The 13670-nt window shown below is 54.1% G+C and overlaps 5 protein-coding genes across 5 annotated transcripts; 3 read left to right on the top strand and 2 right to left on the bottom strand.

Moving 5' to 3' along the window:
* Positions 1–519: 519 nt before the first annotated feature.
* On the top strand, positions 520–2733 carry UMAG_11111 (uncharacterized protein; the record flags this gene model as incomplete). Its single annotated transcript, XM_011392496.1, has 4 exons — positions 520–637; positions 730–801; positions 888–2426; positions 2570–2733. 4 exons carry the CDS (start codon positions 520–522, stop codon positions 2731–2733), a joined length of 1893 nt encoding a protein of 630 aa, XP_011390798.1.
* A 1126-nt stretch (positions 2734–3859) lies between these two features.
* UMAG_04101 (uncharacterized protein) lies at positions 3860–5725 on the bottom strand (the record flags this gene model as incomplete). The annotated part of the gene is made up of 1 exon (XM_011392306.1): positions 3860–5725. The coding sequence occupies one exon, from the start codon at positions 5723–5725 to the stop codon at positions 3860–3862; it is 1866 nt and encodes a 621-aa protein (XP_011390608.1).
* Positions 5726–6871: 1146 nt separating this feature from the next.
* Positions 6872–7378, top strand: UMAG_04100 (uncharacterized protein; the record flags this gene model as incomplete). The annotated part of the gene is made up of 1 exon (XM_011392305.1): positions 6872–7378. The coding sequence occupies one exon, from the start codon at positions 6872–6874 to the stop codon at positions 7376–7378; it is 507 nt and encodes a 168-aa protein (XP_011390607.1).
* Positions 7379–8369: 991 nt separating this feature from the next.
* Positions 8370–11441, bottom strand: UMAG_11110 (uncharacterized protein; the record flags this gene model as incomplete). The annotated part of the gene is made up of 1 exon (XM_011392495.1): positions 8370–11441. The coding sequence occupies one exon, from the start codon at positions 11439–11441 to the stop codon at positions 8370–8372; it is 3072 nt and encodes a 1023-aa protein (XP_011390797.1).
* A 1480-nt stretch (positions 11442–12921) lies between these two features.
* Positions 12922–13530, top strand: UMAG_04098 (uncharacterized protein; the record flags this gene model as incomplete). The annotated part of the gene is made up of 1 exon (XM_011392304.1): positions 12922–13530. One exon carries the CDS (start codon positions 12922–12924, stop codon positions 13528–13530), a length of 609 nt encoding a protein of 202 aa, XP_011390606.1.
* Positions 13531–13670: the final 140 nt, after the last annotated feature.

The following is a 13670-nucleotide window of genomic DNA, read 5'->3' as shown; positions in this document are numbered from 1 at the left end:
GCCATATCACCAGCCACTGTGTCCATATACCGCTTGCCGTCATTTATCAGCGGTAGAGCCGCTTCGTGCCATTCAAGCTTTTGTTTGCGCGATCGATCGCACACACCAGAAGACCCAGCTTGTAGCAGGCGTGCAGTTACGGAGTGGTAGCCTGGCGCACATGCGCGGTTGAAAACAACGTGCAACGCTGCCGGAGGCTGCCAAATGCTCTGGCAGTACACTTTAGCGAGGTTCGAGCGTCGAGACTGCACCTCGTGCCTGTGACAAGCGTCAAGTAGACACTTACCCGTTAGCGACGATACCCGACTAGCACCGAGTAGACTGCGCGAGTTGGTTGCCCAGCTCGAGATGGGTCATGCTGCAGATTTGCGCAACTCGTCTACCCGATCCTTGCTCGCAGATGACTGCACGGTGGTGGGCACAACAAAGTAATCATCGGAGTTTTGCTGGCCGTATATCTGCGTTGCTTTGACGGTTGGGAAGACGCCTTTTTACGCTCGACCACCACTGTGTACAAGGATGCAGCGTTACATATCACCACTTTTCACAGCGCTTTTAGTGCTTTCTAGCACTTGGATGGTGTTTGCAAAGACGGTACAGCATGACTGGACCATTTCACCGCTATACGAGGCACCAGGTGTGTACAATTGACAGCTGGCGAAGAAACACTTTTCAAACAATCCTTGGCTGATTCACGTTGCTTGTTGGTCTTACTCGCATGCTTTCGAGAAGATGGTCATTATCGAATGACGTTTGGCATCAATGGACATACGCCTGGCCCAGTGCTGGAATTGGACCAAGGTGAGTAGCCGTAGCCAGCCCTGGATAACGGCGACCTGATGGGTTTAGGTAACGAGAGCTAACGCGTCGGTCTGAGGCGGCTACAGGTGACGATGTCGAGATTTCAATCCACAACAGCCTGCCAGTGGATATCACGATACACTGGCACGGAATCTTGCAGATCGGTAGTCCGGAAATGGACGGTGTTCCGGGAGTAACGCAATGGGCGATTCCTCCGTTGGGCGACTACACGTACAAGTTTACACCGACGAATCAAACAGGTCTACACTGGTACCACGCTCATCTGCGCGGCTACCTGGATGATGGGGTGAAAGGGCTGCTGTACATCCGACCATCGGCGCAGCGTCCACGACCGTTCCAGCTGATCGATCCAAGTGGAGACCAAGTGGCCGCTATGCAACAAGCCGAAGACTCGCCTCGAAACTTGGCATTGTACGATTGGAAACACGTGCAAGAGGACGAGGCGCTGGCAATGTTCTTTGCGAGCGGTCGTCCAACCACGTGCGTCGACAGTGTGCTGTTCAACGGCAAAGGTAGCATCTATTGTGCTAGCGCCGAGACGCTGAATCAAGCTGCGGGCGGTCGGTTCGACGCTATGCCCTTCTTCGAGAGCAAGTTGGATGCGCGTGGATGCCTTGTGATCCCAGGCTCGGGCATTTACAGTGCTCACACCATCACGTCGCCCATGGGATGCAGCAACAGCACTGGCCAGCTCGAGATCGTTCCGACACATTCAGAGTGGACCTTGATCAACCTTGCCAATGTGGGAGGCGAGTGGACGTGGGTTTTCAGCATCGACGCTCACGATCTGTGGGTGATTTCAGCGGATGGAGACTACATTGTTCCGGAAAAAGTGCAGGCATTGCCCGTCAGCATCGGTCAGAGGTACGGAGTCATGGTCAGGACAGACAAGCCGGACGGAGGCGACTACTACATTCGAGCGAATAGCGCTGGATTCGCCCAGGTGATGGGAGGCGTTGGAATTTTGCGATACCAAGATGCGCCGCACCAGAAGCGACGAACGACGGAGCAGACCAGCGTCTCGGTCGCGGATCCATGGCGCGACATGAGCCGATCGCACGTCAAGTACAACGCTACACCTGCTGAGGGTACCAGCACATACGATCCCATCAAGTCGATGCCATTCATCGCCGACGCGCCACCGTCCAAGGTCGACAGGACATTGATCTTCCACGCTAACCAGAGCGAGCCAACCGTGTTTTCGATCGCATCGCGCCCGCTTCGAATGGTAGAAGAGTTGAATTTGCCCGTCTTGTTTTCCAACTCGTCCCAGTACACTGGTACGCGCGATCCAGATTGGCTGATCCGCATCGCCAAGGGAGACGTGGTGGATGTGATTCTGCAAAATGCACAGAACGCTCTGTTTCCAGCGCCCGCCGAACCACCGCATCCGATCCATCTGCACGGTCACAAGTTCTGGGTATTGGGATCCAACGAGTATGACGATTGGCAATTCCAAAGTGCCGCCGAAGCTATGGCGCATGGTGTGCAGCTCAACCTCGATAACCCGCCCAAGCGCGATACGTTTTTGCTGCCTACGGCGGGATGGTTGGTATTGCGCTTTGTAGCTGACAATCCTGGTGCTTGGATGCTGCACTGTCACAGTGAGTCTATCGATGCATCGATGCGTTTTTCTTTCTTGGATCCGGATATGCGCTGACTCGTCGTGTTGCACACTCAACGTTGGTGGTTCTGTATTGCGACGCTATTGCGCATCTGGCTGCAGTCACTTCACACCACATGGCAGGAATGGGAGTTGTCTTCCTAGAGGGGGAAGACGAGATCGCGGCTATCCCCGATCGATTCCAGAAGCGACCGACCGCACATGTTGCTCACCAAGGATGGCAGACAGATGCGCGGACCAAGCGCTCCTTGGACGACTCAGCTCGTCACCCGGCTCTTTTCGTGTAGAAACACACCAGGTACAAAGCACGTGATCCTGTAAACAGACGAGCGCATCCGAAGCTGCAGCCGAAGCCGTTCAAAGCCGAGCTAATCACGAATGGCGGAGCAGAGACGACCTGCTTGGCTGCCATCCATCTCGCGTGCCAGCGTCAAGGAGCGACGCCAAGAGCGCACTGTGTGTCACCACGTAGCTGAGCCAGGCACGGTGGCGTGTACACCCACGATTGATCAAAATCGTTGCCATGATCTATCCATCAGCGCCGCAAGTGCTTGCACTAGCGTGGGTTTATCCTTCCTAAAAGGGAATCGCGAGAAAAATGGCGTTTAGCAACCCACCCGAATCCACGAATCATGAATCACGAATCTAGGAACGCATGGCGAATGTGCTCACGTCAACGCGATCAGATACCAAAGTGCCAATGCGAACCGTGAATGTCTGAGTACCCAAAAACAGGCACCAGCTAGCACGCTAGATGGACAGAACGTCATCGCGCTCGTTTGAACTCGAATGTATAGTATGGTTGGGCAGAACTAGCGCGCAAAAATCCTCGATCTGTGACTGGTTGCTGTTGCCAAGAGATGCTAGGGGTTCGAGACCTAGCTCGCCGGGTCTCAGCTGCCGCAAGCTATAGAGAGCCCAAGACAGGGATGCAAGCAAGCAACCGAAGCCGCACGACGGTAGGTAGGCGCAACGTGAGGTCGGGGCAGATGGAACCACGAGGGTCGCCGCCACTTGTCCAGCTGGTCGAAGAGACGTGTGAACCGGCGCAATGCAGCGTCGAACGAAACCGCTCACACATACAAGCAAACAGTCACGAGCCAGACTGCGTGCAGCAGTCGCGATGAACGTGGGCGGAATCGTGTGAATGCAGCAATCTAGCTAGCACATGCATCGACGTGCAGCGGAAGTGCACGTCGCTTGCTACGTCGCTTACCGAGCAAACTAGCTCAGTCGCGAATGCTCCGCTCCGAGTTGAGGTTCCGCTGCACCAACAACAGTGTCTAAAGGAATCAACAGCGTATCAGTCTGAATGCAAACGCTACCGAGGTCTACCAGGGGACAACCACAGATGTACACAATACCCAGGCAGAATCAGTCACATTACAGAATACGGTCAATCGAATCTATCACTCAGACCACGGTGTTAGTGGCGCTGGCTGTGCCCCCGCTCGAAATAGCACGCGCTAAGGTGGCCATGTTTGCCATGAGATCTGCCATGTTTCGTACCAAGCCGGACAGCTCAACAACGTGTCTCGAGCTGCCGTGCTGGTTGTGGCTGTTGTCGAGCCATACTTGGTCACCAGAAAAATTGGGCAAGCGCAACATGGCTATATCTGGCTTAGACGACAGCTGCAACGGATGTTGCATCGTCTGGCACGCGTGGGCGCTGATGACTTGGTCGGTCTCTAGAGTGTTTGTCGAGTGCGAGGCGGTATCTAGCAGTGTGTGCATCCACACTGGTAGTGTCGACGCCTCCGAAGCTGTGTAGGAGCGCTGCCAAGTGGTGGCGCTCGAGCTTGAGCTCGAGTCCACGTTCCGAGACGTGAGACACGCGTCGTCGCTGCCAGAGCACGTCTTGCTCGACACGTCGGCATTGGTGCTCGTTGATCTTGTTCTACAGCAGACGCGGTCAGCATCGAATTCGGTAGCCAGCATTTGTAGCACGCGTGCCGGGTCGCCAGCCATGGTCATGATCTGTCCGAGCGCCGGCAACGACATGCGCCTAGCTGATACTTGCGTAGCTCTCGACGCTTGCAAGGGAGGATGCATGTGGTTGAGCCTACTTGTGTAGCTGGTCTCGTTGTCAGGACTCGGCTTAGCCTCACCAGAGGACAGCCATTCCTTTGCTGAGGTGAGGCGACCAGAGTCTTCGGCTGGGGTTGACCAACGCGTGCAAGGACTTGTGGAGCTAGAAGAGCTAGTCAAACTCTCGTTGGCTGTCCAGCTCGACATTGAAGGCGCTGCATAGCTTGTCAGATCGATCATGTCTAGATCCGATCGTCCGTCGACTGGCTCTATGTATCCGGGGACAGGTGTGGCTTGGTCTCTGCTGACAGATGCAGATTCGAATAGCGGAGCAAGATCGAACTGCAGCTCTGATGCACTTGTCGTTGCTGCTGGTTCGAACAAGGTCTGGAGAAGACTGCCGCCTTGAGCCATGCCGATGCCCAGGGAGAAGTCATCGCAGGCGCCAGGAGTAGAAACGAGAAGACTGTCGAGGACTGCATCGCCTGGCGAGCCTGGTAGCCAGCCGCCGGGCTCGCTATAAATGTGGCCGACACTTTCGCTAGGCGATCGATGCCAAGGCAAGACGGAATTCAGATCCTTGTCGCTCATCTGAATGAATTGTGGTTGAGAATTCAGCTGGGGAGGGCTTGTTATTGCGGCTGCCGATAGACCCGACGCGGACATAGGTGACGAACAAGACAATAAAGGACTCGATGGGTTGCTATTGGGCTGCTGTTGCGCCAGCATTGTGAGACGAAGCTCTTCTGCCTCGACCGAACCTGGTCTTGGCTCGCCGCGTTGGACCAGGATCTTGCAAGCCCTATTGCGGCAGCTAAGGGCGCTTCGGCCTGGGATATGCGTAGCGAGTTTGGCCCAAGCCGTTCCGAGCTGCTGGTAGAGGCCAAGCAGCGCTGAATCCTCGTCAGCGGTCCATTCAGATTTTTTGAGCGAGGGATCGAGAACGTCACACCATCTCTTGGCGCATTGATCGCTAGTACGTTTGCCTACCTTTGTAGCGACAAGTGCCCAGTGTAGTCCATGTTCTGCGACGGCTGCTTTGAGGCGTGCATCCTCGGATCCTGACCAGGGGCCTCGCGATAGATTTTGATTGAGGCCGTGCTCCCAACGCTTGCGACAGTCTTTGCTGGATCTACCGGGTATATGCTTGGCGATCATGGCCCAGCTTGGTCTTGGCTTAGCGCTGGAAAGAACCGCCTTCTTAAGAATTTCATCTTCATTTCGTGTCCAGCGATTACGTTTTCCAGCCATGGCGTTGAGCCAAGTAGCGAACTACCCAGGGGATCAAGAAACAGGACCAGGGGATCAAGAAACAAGAGGAGAGTTAGAGTTTGGTGGGCAAGTCACAGCTTGTCGCCACAGATTGACGAAACCGACACGGAGCTTGATCTATATGTAAGAGTAAGGGTTGCTACTACACCACCCGAACGTGCGCGTTGAGTGGCGACAGGTGGACTCAGCTTCGGTAGTGTAGGGTAGACTGCGTTGCGAATCTGGTGAGCAGTGTACCTGTTTGTTGAAACGCATTTACCCCACGTTGACATGGTGGCTGCTTGCAAGCGACAAGCAGCAGGCACAGTTCTGGCACGAGCCAGCTCTCAGGCATTGAGCGCCAAACGACAGATGCAAACGATAGCTTTGCAATCAAGCCTCGAGACTCAAAGCTCAGTCGGGGAAGACGGCGTCGGCTCTTGACGAACAGGTGACGTCGAAGCACGGCTTTGCGGCTACTGGTATAGCAGTAACTGTGCTGCTGAGAAGATAGCGAGGTTTGCATTCGAGAGAGAGCGCATCGCGAGAGATCAAAGTATGCAAGTTGCAAAGAAAGCTTAGTCTCGCATGTGCATCCGCCGTTGGAACTTGACTTGCACCTACGGAATCCCTACAGTGGAGCTTCGCGAATGGAAGCGGTGACTCGACTCTTGTGATGGCATTTGCCTCGGTTGTCTGGCAACGATGGAATTTTAAAGTTATGTCTGCAGGTGAGCTCTAAGAGCTCTATTCACGATTGCACGCATTCAAGCAGTTGGTGACTTGGTGACATGGTGGCATAAGCAAGCACAATGAGCGCAAGGTACGAGCGAGGGACAACTGAACAAAGCTCCGATATGGGAATCCAACGACTCAGCATGGCTTTTTTTTGGCGCAAGAAAATGCAAGCGAATCCAGCTTCAACGACCACCTACCGTTACGGCCGCCGCTGCCGCCGCCTCGATCACCATCCGCGCCGCCTTCGGAGTTGCATAGACAATCGAAGACGGCCCAAGAAGGAAGGTGCTCAAAGTGAGTGAGAGCGCCGTCTCGAAAGCCGCAGCAACGTGCCTCGACAAGACGTTGATTGACAACGGTGCTTTGGCCTAAACTTTATGTTTCATTCGGAACGCATCATGATACAGCATGAGAAGCGCAGCAATCGAAGCGCATGCTACTTTTATGCGTCCATGCAAATGCGCGTGCGGTTGTGCTTGTGAGCATGGACCGACAGCCGTGAGTATTGCAGCAATCAGCAAGCTCACTCTATCGAGGTTCGAGGCGCGAAGGTGGAGAATCCCAAGCAAGGAGCAGGCAAGTCAAGAGTCGACAAGACAGATCAAGGGAGATCCTCAGCTTGGCACTAATCAACGCGTTCCTAGAAATGGTCGAGCCCTGTTCACTGTTCAGAAGAGGCGTAAATATGTGACGAAAGATGCTAGTCCACCATGCCCCCACGATTACTGGCATGAGAGACACAGTGCGGGCTCAATACTCAGCACTCAGCCGTCAGCATTCGTCGCTGGAACTCAGCTTCGCGCTCCATCTGACGCTGACATCACCGTTGGTGAATTCAGGACTTGGCAATGTGGATGCGATTGTGAACTAAGCTTCTACCCCGCACCGCGCCATGCCACTTGTCCACATGGATGAACCAACAGTTCCCAGTTAAGTTACTGTACATGAAAACAGATCAACAGACCCTCCGTCGTGATCCGAGGTGTACGTGGCGGCGGTCTAGAAGCCATTCGTGATTGGCGCCCATGTTTTTGCGATGTTTCGCTTCGAATCGTTGTTGGTTTCGCCAAGAAACAAGCCAAAAATACTGCAATTAATTGCAAAATGGAGAAAAAAGCTTCTAAAACTTCGGCTATGTTGGACGTGGGAAAATGTGCATAGAAAATTACGGCTGTTTTAGACGCGAATACATCAGAGTGGGCGTGCATATATGAGGACTTGAAAAGAAAATGTCCATTTCCACGCGAGACTCACGAGATACTCGTGACTGTAACCACCAACTCTCGTACTTCTAAATTGACAATCGTGAATATGAATAACCGCGGAATTATTCATATTTTTTTCTGATTCGAATTGTTGATCTGTGAATTAATTCATCGGTCCACGGTCGATATGCGATTCATGATTCGCGCTTTGATCCGTTCATCCCCCGCCGAGCATCTCCGAGACCGTCGGTCGGACGCTGATAGAGGCGATCACCGACATGACAGGCGTGTGCACCAGCATAACACCGCCATGCATCTGTTCCGAGTCGTGGCGGGGCGAGTGTGTGCAACGGGAGCGTGTGCCTTACAGGCAGCCGCGTGTCAAGCGCCAGGAACGCTGCTCGCACTCCAGACTAGTATGCGACTAGTATGCGCAAAAGATCGATACAGATCTTTGACGTCGGTATGCCGACTTGTGCCCGATTCCTTTCTCATCTGCCACTGACCTCGTTTGTGCACACATACAATATGATCTCCTCTCTCCGCTCTCCTTGGACTTGTGTGACGCGGAAATTACGCTTGTTTTATGGCCTGCTGCGAAAATTTTTAGAGAGAAAAAAAAAGAAAAAAAAAGAAAAGGGCATCTGGAAGGCTACTGTCCGTACACCGAGGGGGCATCGTCGACCCACGACTAGCCAAGTCTAGTGAAAAGGGCGTTGGCGGCCAACTGGGTCCGAGAGTCTTTGAGCCGTGGATGAGGTGATTTGAGCCAAAACCTCAGTCCAATCAACTGGGTATGTGAGATTCGACCAGTTGGCACCACTATCCTCTGCCATTATTTCTGCAGGCCCAGCCATTGTATGCTCCGCCAGCGACGTATCGGCGGCCGAAGTCGGCTGCCAGAATCCAAATGTGTTTCCGGGCATCACCCTCGACACAAAGTTGTCGAGATCAATTTGCACCGGAGACGAATAATGCGACACCTCGTCTGATGACAAAGCCGAAGCAGTCGTCGCGGGCTGTGTGTGACCACCCGAAGCTTCGATAGCTCCTGATACAAACGTGGTGGAGGAACGAGTGGTAGTGGCATCGGCAATCAATGCTCTTGTAATCGAGCTGCTGTCGCCATCCTCCTCTTTGTGCGTGTCGGCCATCAAGCCAATGCGTGCACTCACTTGGTCCAAGTCTTCGCGATTGTTGCATGCTGCTTGGTCATCATCGTCGGCGGCAGTGACGAGCGGATGGCGGCTTGACACATGATCGTTGTTGCGACGCCGTTGTGAGAGCTCGGCTCTGGCCAAGGCGCGGATCACCTGAATGCTGGCGCTAAGATAAGCAGTCATGATGCCACTACGCAGAATCTGAACACCGCGATTCAGACACGAGCGATAGTGACGAGTCTCGTCCGTCTCTGGCTGGCCAGCTCGATGAATGAGTACCACCGCAAGGTTGGAAAGCGCGTCGGCGAGATGCAGCTTGAGGTGCCAATAGCGTAGCCCAGGCCAGGATCGAGCATCTGCCATGTCTACCAGTTCGACAAGGCGCAACGAGCTAGAAATGCAAGCCTTGGCGCTCGGTTGAAAAGCTTCAGATTGAAGCCCAACCAAAAGATAGAGCCGATGGATCTTGAGGATGCGATGGTGGATCGTCTCGTTGATCAAGAGCCTTTGAAAAGTGAGACGTGGTACTTGTCGGTGGAATGCTTGCACCTCGCCCAGATTCTCGCAGTGACCATCCAGGCGATAGAAGCGCGGGAGTTGATCGAGAATGGTGCGCAACTGAGCTTCGATGACGCAAAGATCGGCATAGCTAGACCTACCCTTGTTGGCTGCATCAGCCATTTCGAGCGAGCATTGGGCGATCGAGCTGAGGATTGGAAGGAATGACGACTCGGTCGGATGATCTTGCGGAAAAGGTCGAGGCAGCGTGCCAGACATGAGAGCAGACTCGATGTGTTTCTGGGAAAGATTGATTGGATGAGCTGTAGTGAAGGAACCCGGATGTACCGAGTAGTAGCCGTCGTAATGAGAGGCTTGGAACCAGTCCATGCAGACGAGGACGTTCCATACCTTACGACCTAGTTCACGCAACACAAGATCGTGAGGAGCAAACTTGGCGTACGACGCATCGAGCCAACGTCTGCGCTGCGTGGATGGAAGGAAGAGCCCCCACAGGTTGGATGCATGCTGCGTCGAAGTGGACGATGATGCGGCTGGCAATGTCGGTGCTGTGTTGGCTTGCTCGAGCAGTTCCGTGTTGGCAAGATCCTGCCCGAGGCTGCCGAGACGGTGAAGGCCGAGTTGGATTGCAAGTCGAATCGCCATGGTGTTGAATGTGGCGTAGGTGCGGTGTCGACCGCGATGAAGGTAGTAATGGCGCATGCTTACAACGACTTGGAGAAAGGTGAGCGTAGGCGTTTCTAATCGCGAGTCCAAACGCACAAGGTCGAGCGCGGCATCGCAATACACTTGAGAGGCACGATCAAGTTCGGCCTGATTCTCAACGTCAAGCCCGTAACGCTGAAGCTCTTTGATGGTGAGATGCTCAAAGGCGCCCTGTAGAAGGACGAGCAACAAGGCGATCAGGTCGATTTCTTGCCACAGATGGTCGTTTTGCACGTTTGAGCTGCGAGTAGCATCGTCGGCAATACTAGACGCGCCGGACAAAGCGACGGTGGTGGTGGTGGTGGTGGTGGTGGTGGGGGTGGCGGTGATGCCCGTCTCGTCAGTTGCGCCTGACTGGTCGACTTTCTCGATGGCAGGATGGCTTTCTGGCTTGGCGGGCAGAGCCTTGATAGTAGCCAACATATTGGTGTCGGAGAGGCCGAGCGCTGCCTTGACATGCTGCGAGCGCGTGATGAGCGGCTGAATCTGACGAAGAAACGACGATTGCGAAGGGAGAACATCGATGCCCGGCTCAACGTGGACAAAGTAGAAGTCAACAAGGGAGCGCAGCACCGACGACTTGGGAAGCAGCGCTAGACCACGCGTGCGACTATCTAAACTGCTAGACCGTGGTAATGACGCGCCAGACTGAGGCCTTACAGCTGCGTCCGAGGCGAGGCTAGCTTCGATACGTTTAACGCGCGCATGCAAACTATTGCGACTGCTGATCGAATCTGAGCTGGTGACGGTGTGCGCGTGTTCAACCGGAGCGTCGTGATTAGGCGTCGAGACATGGGCGTTGGGATTGGGATGTGGAGAAGCAGGTTTGCTGGATCGAGAGTGAGAGGCGACCGCCATGGGCGAGTGTGGGTGCTGCATTTCGTGCAAATCATCACGTGCGTCGCCCCATCGACACAAGTACGGCACGCCGCGACGGACACAGCTGGAGCATCGCGGAACATTGCGATCGCATTTGATCTTGCATTTCCGGCACTCTGTGCAGCTCAAAGTAGAACGACAACGCCTGGCTGGGGATTTCGCTGAAGCACTCGCGGTTGGCGAGATGTTGGCAGAGTGATTGACTCCGGCCGCAACGGTATCATCCTGGTGGGTGTGTCGCGGTTCGTCATCTTGGCTATGTTGCGCCAGCACGAGACTGGGGCGTGACGTTACAGGCGCGCCAAGTTCAACAGAACCAGTGGGCGAGGCACAGTAGCGCTGTGAAGGCCAATCGTCGGCGTGATGGGATCGTGTATTGGACCAAGCGGATGTAGATTGGACGACGTGATCGCGCGCTATATCTTGCGCTTTGCGTTTGGTTCCAGCGATCGTCGACAAGCTGTGCGAGCTGGCCATCAATGGTTCGGTGCGATCCTGTGGGCAAGACATAGCAAAGTACAAGAGCACTGCGGCATTAGATCGTACTCTATGCGGCCCGGCGCTGAGTGAGCTCGCAGTAGCCTACCTTGGTCATGGCCAAGTCGTCGACGATGATGGAGGGTGGTGGGATGCAGTAAGAATCACGACCATGAACGAGTTGAGAATAGCTAAGTTAAGGCTGAAAAACCCCGTGATGATTCTTCACACGTGACTGGCTCTGTGTGAGGCGTGGCCCGTGTACCTTTCGGTGATAAGTGCTTGCAGATCACCATTCGTGACTCGTGATTCGTGATTCGTGATTCGTGATTGTGAATTGGATCTCCGGTTTGGTTGATATTCACCGAGACTCGTGACTCGGCTATAAGCATCTTGGCCGAGCATTCGTGATTGTATACTCAACTGAATCACGAATCGTGAATCACGAATGTCGGTCGGGTCGACCCGACGCGGCTCAGCCAAAATTCAGCCGAAATCCCGCACGAACCACCTTTGCCACGTCCGTGTTGTTTTTTTACCCCACGCCCCACGTCACGGCGGTGAACCCGATTCCATTCACGATTCCAACCCAAGTCCGACTCACGATTGCGTCTCGTGCGATAGGGCGAGGGCGTCTGCGAGAGCATAGCTCGCCTCCCGACGTAACTTGTTGATGCAACGCGATTCGTTTTGCTCGTGTGTTTGCGAACAAGGGCGTAGCTGCTATTGCCCACACACCCAAGGAGGCCCAGCCTGTTATACTGACTATACTTATCATCAACCCAGTTTTCAGTAACTATGTCTCGTTCAGCAAATCAACCCGCTGCAATGGAGCACGTGGGAGCTTCAATCCGACGTGTAATGTTAGCTACCAGCAAGGGTGCGACATACACAGCAAAGCTTCGTTCGGCGTGTTTAACGGATGCCAACAGCAGTGTGCACAGTGTGACAACTTGTAGAAGTCGTTGATAGAAGAATTGACCGCCAGGGTACAACACGACACAGAACTGGTACATTTCGCGCATGTTAACCAACAGACCCACAAGTAGGGGCGCTAGTATAAACAAGACAGTCATAAGTTTGCTTCCCGAGGCGATCCTGGGTCTGTGCTGCAGTTTTGGGTGCACAAAAGTGCTTTACACTGCAAGTCAACGAGCGAGCGAGCAAGCGAGAGCGAGAAAGCTGAGTTTTCCCCACGCAGCGTCAGTTCACAGATCTTGAAAGGGGCTTGGCTTGCATCGTCACTTTCCCTCCGTTTCAGAGCAAGAGCTTCGGGACGTTGATGATCGAGTTTTTCGTACTACCTTTCGGCGGGGCAGGGGATGTTGGCTACGCCAGAGAGACCTTTATCTGATCTAGGCTTGAAGGGATATATCTGTCGTTTTGGACGGCTGTGCTGCTCAGAGCCCATATTGGGTGCTTTGATGGTCCATTCCAAGTTCAGACGGGTAACAGCGATGAAGGGAGACAGCGGAGGCCTTCATCTCCAACCAAACTGGTAGACCGTGCGAGCATGGATCAGCACAAGCGAGGCAAGATGCAAGATGCTCTGCGATCATGGTTTATCCTCACACAAAGATGCAAGCTGCTAGGAGTAACGATTGAATCGATCTCGCACCAGGCTGCATGCGCAGAATTGCAACAGCTGGTAGCAGAAGCCGACGCCTCAGACAATCCAGCAAGCTCTGCGGCTGGGCTGTACAAGCGAAAGCAAAGACTCAAAAGGTGGGCAGGATGTGCACCAGCTCGATTCAAATTGTCGCGTCGCAGTCAGAACGGTGCTGTTACTGCAGCTTTCGTGGACGCTCAAGATGCAGCGGGCCGTCGGTCCTCGAGAGTTGCAGCCGATGGCTCAGCCGCACATGAGAGCCGAGAGATGCCTATCCATCCAGCATCGGGTCTGTCAAAGATGGATGGCGATGCGGCTTGTACAACGGTAGTCTCTGTGGAAGACTTGTCGAGACTCACGCATCTACGTGCGGATGACATTGTGCTCGCCTTGCACGAGTCTGAGCTTGTTGATCCGGCCAGAACGCCGTATTTGCACACGACGGATCAGATTGTTACTGTTCTACTGTTTCTCCAGCCTGCTGGCAGGAGACACGTTCTCATCTTGTTCTAACTTTACGCATGTACAACAACTCGAAACGTGCACGCTGTTCGGATTGGAAGCATGTTTGCGAATTGAATCACCGATCGAATCTGCTGCATGAAAGACCGTGTCTATGAGTAGCGGAGTGGCGGTGGGTAGGCTAACGAATT

Source organism: Mycosarcoma maydis, chromosome 12 (assembly GCF_000328475.2).
Source record: "Mycosarcoma maydis chromosome 12, whole genome shotgun sequence".
Classification (NCBI taxonomy): domain Eukaryota; kingdom Fungi; phylum Basidiomycota; class Ustilaginomycetes; order Ustilaginales; genus Mycosarcoma; species Mycosarcoma maydis.
The sequence above is the reverse complement of the archived record's forward strand: the minus strand, read 5'-3'. Positions and strand labels throughout refer to the sequence as shown.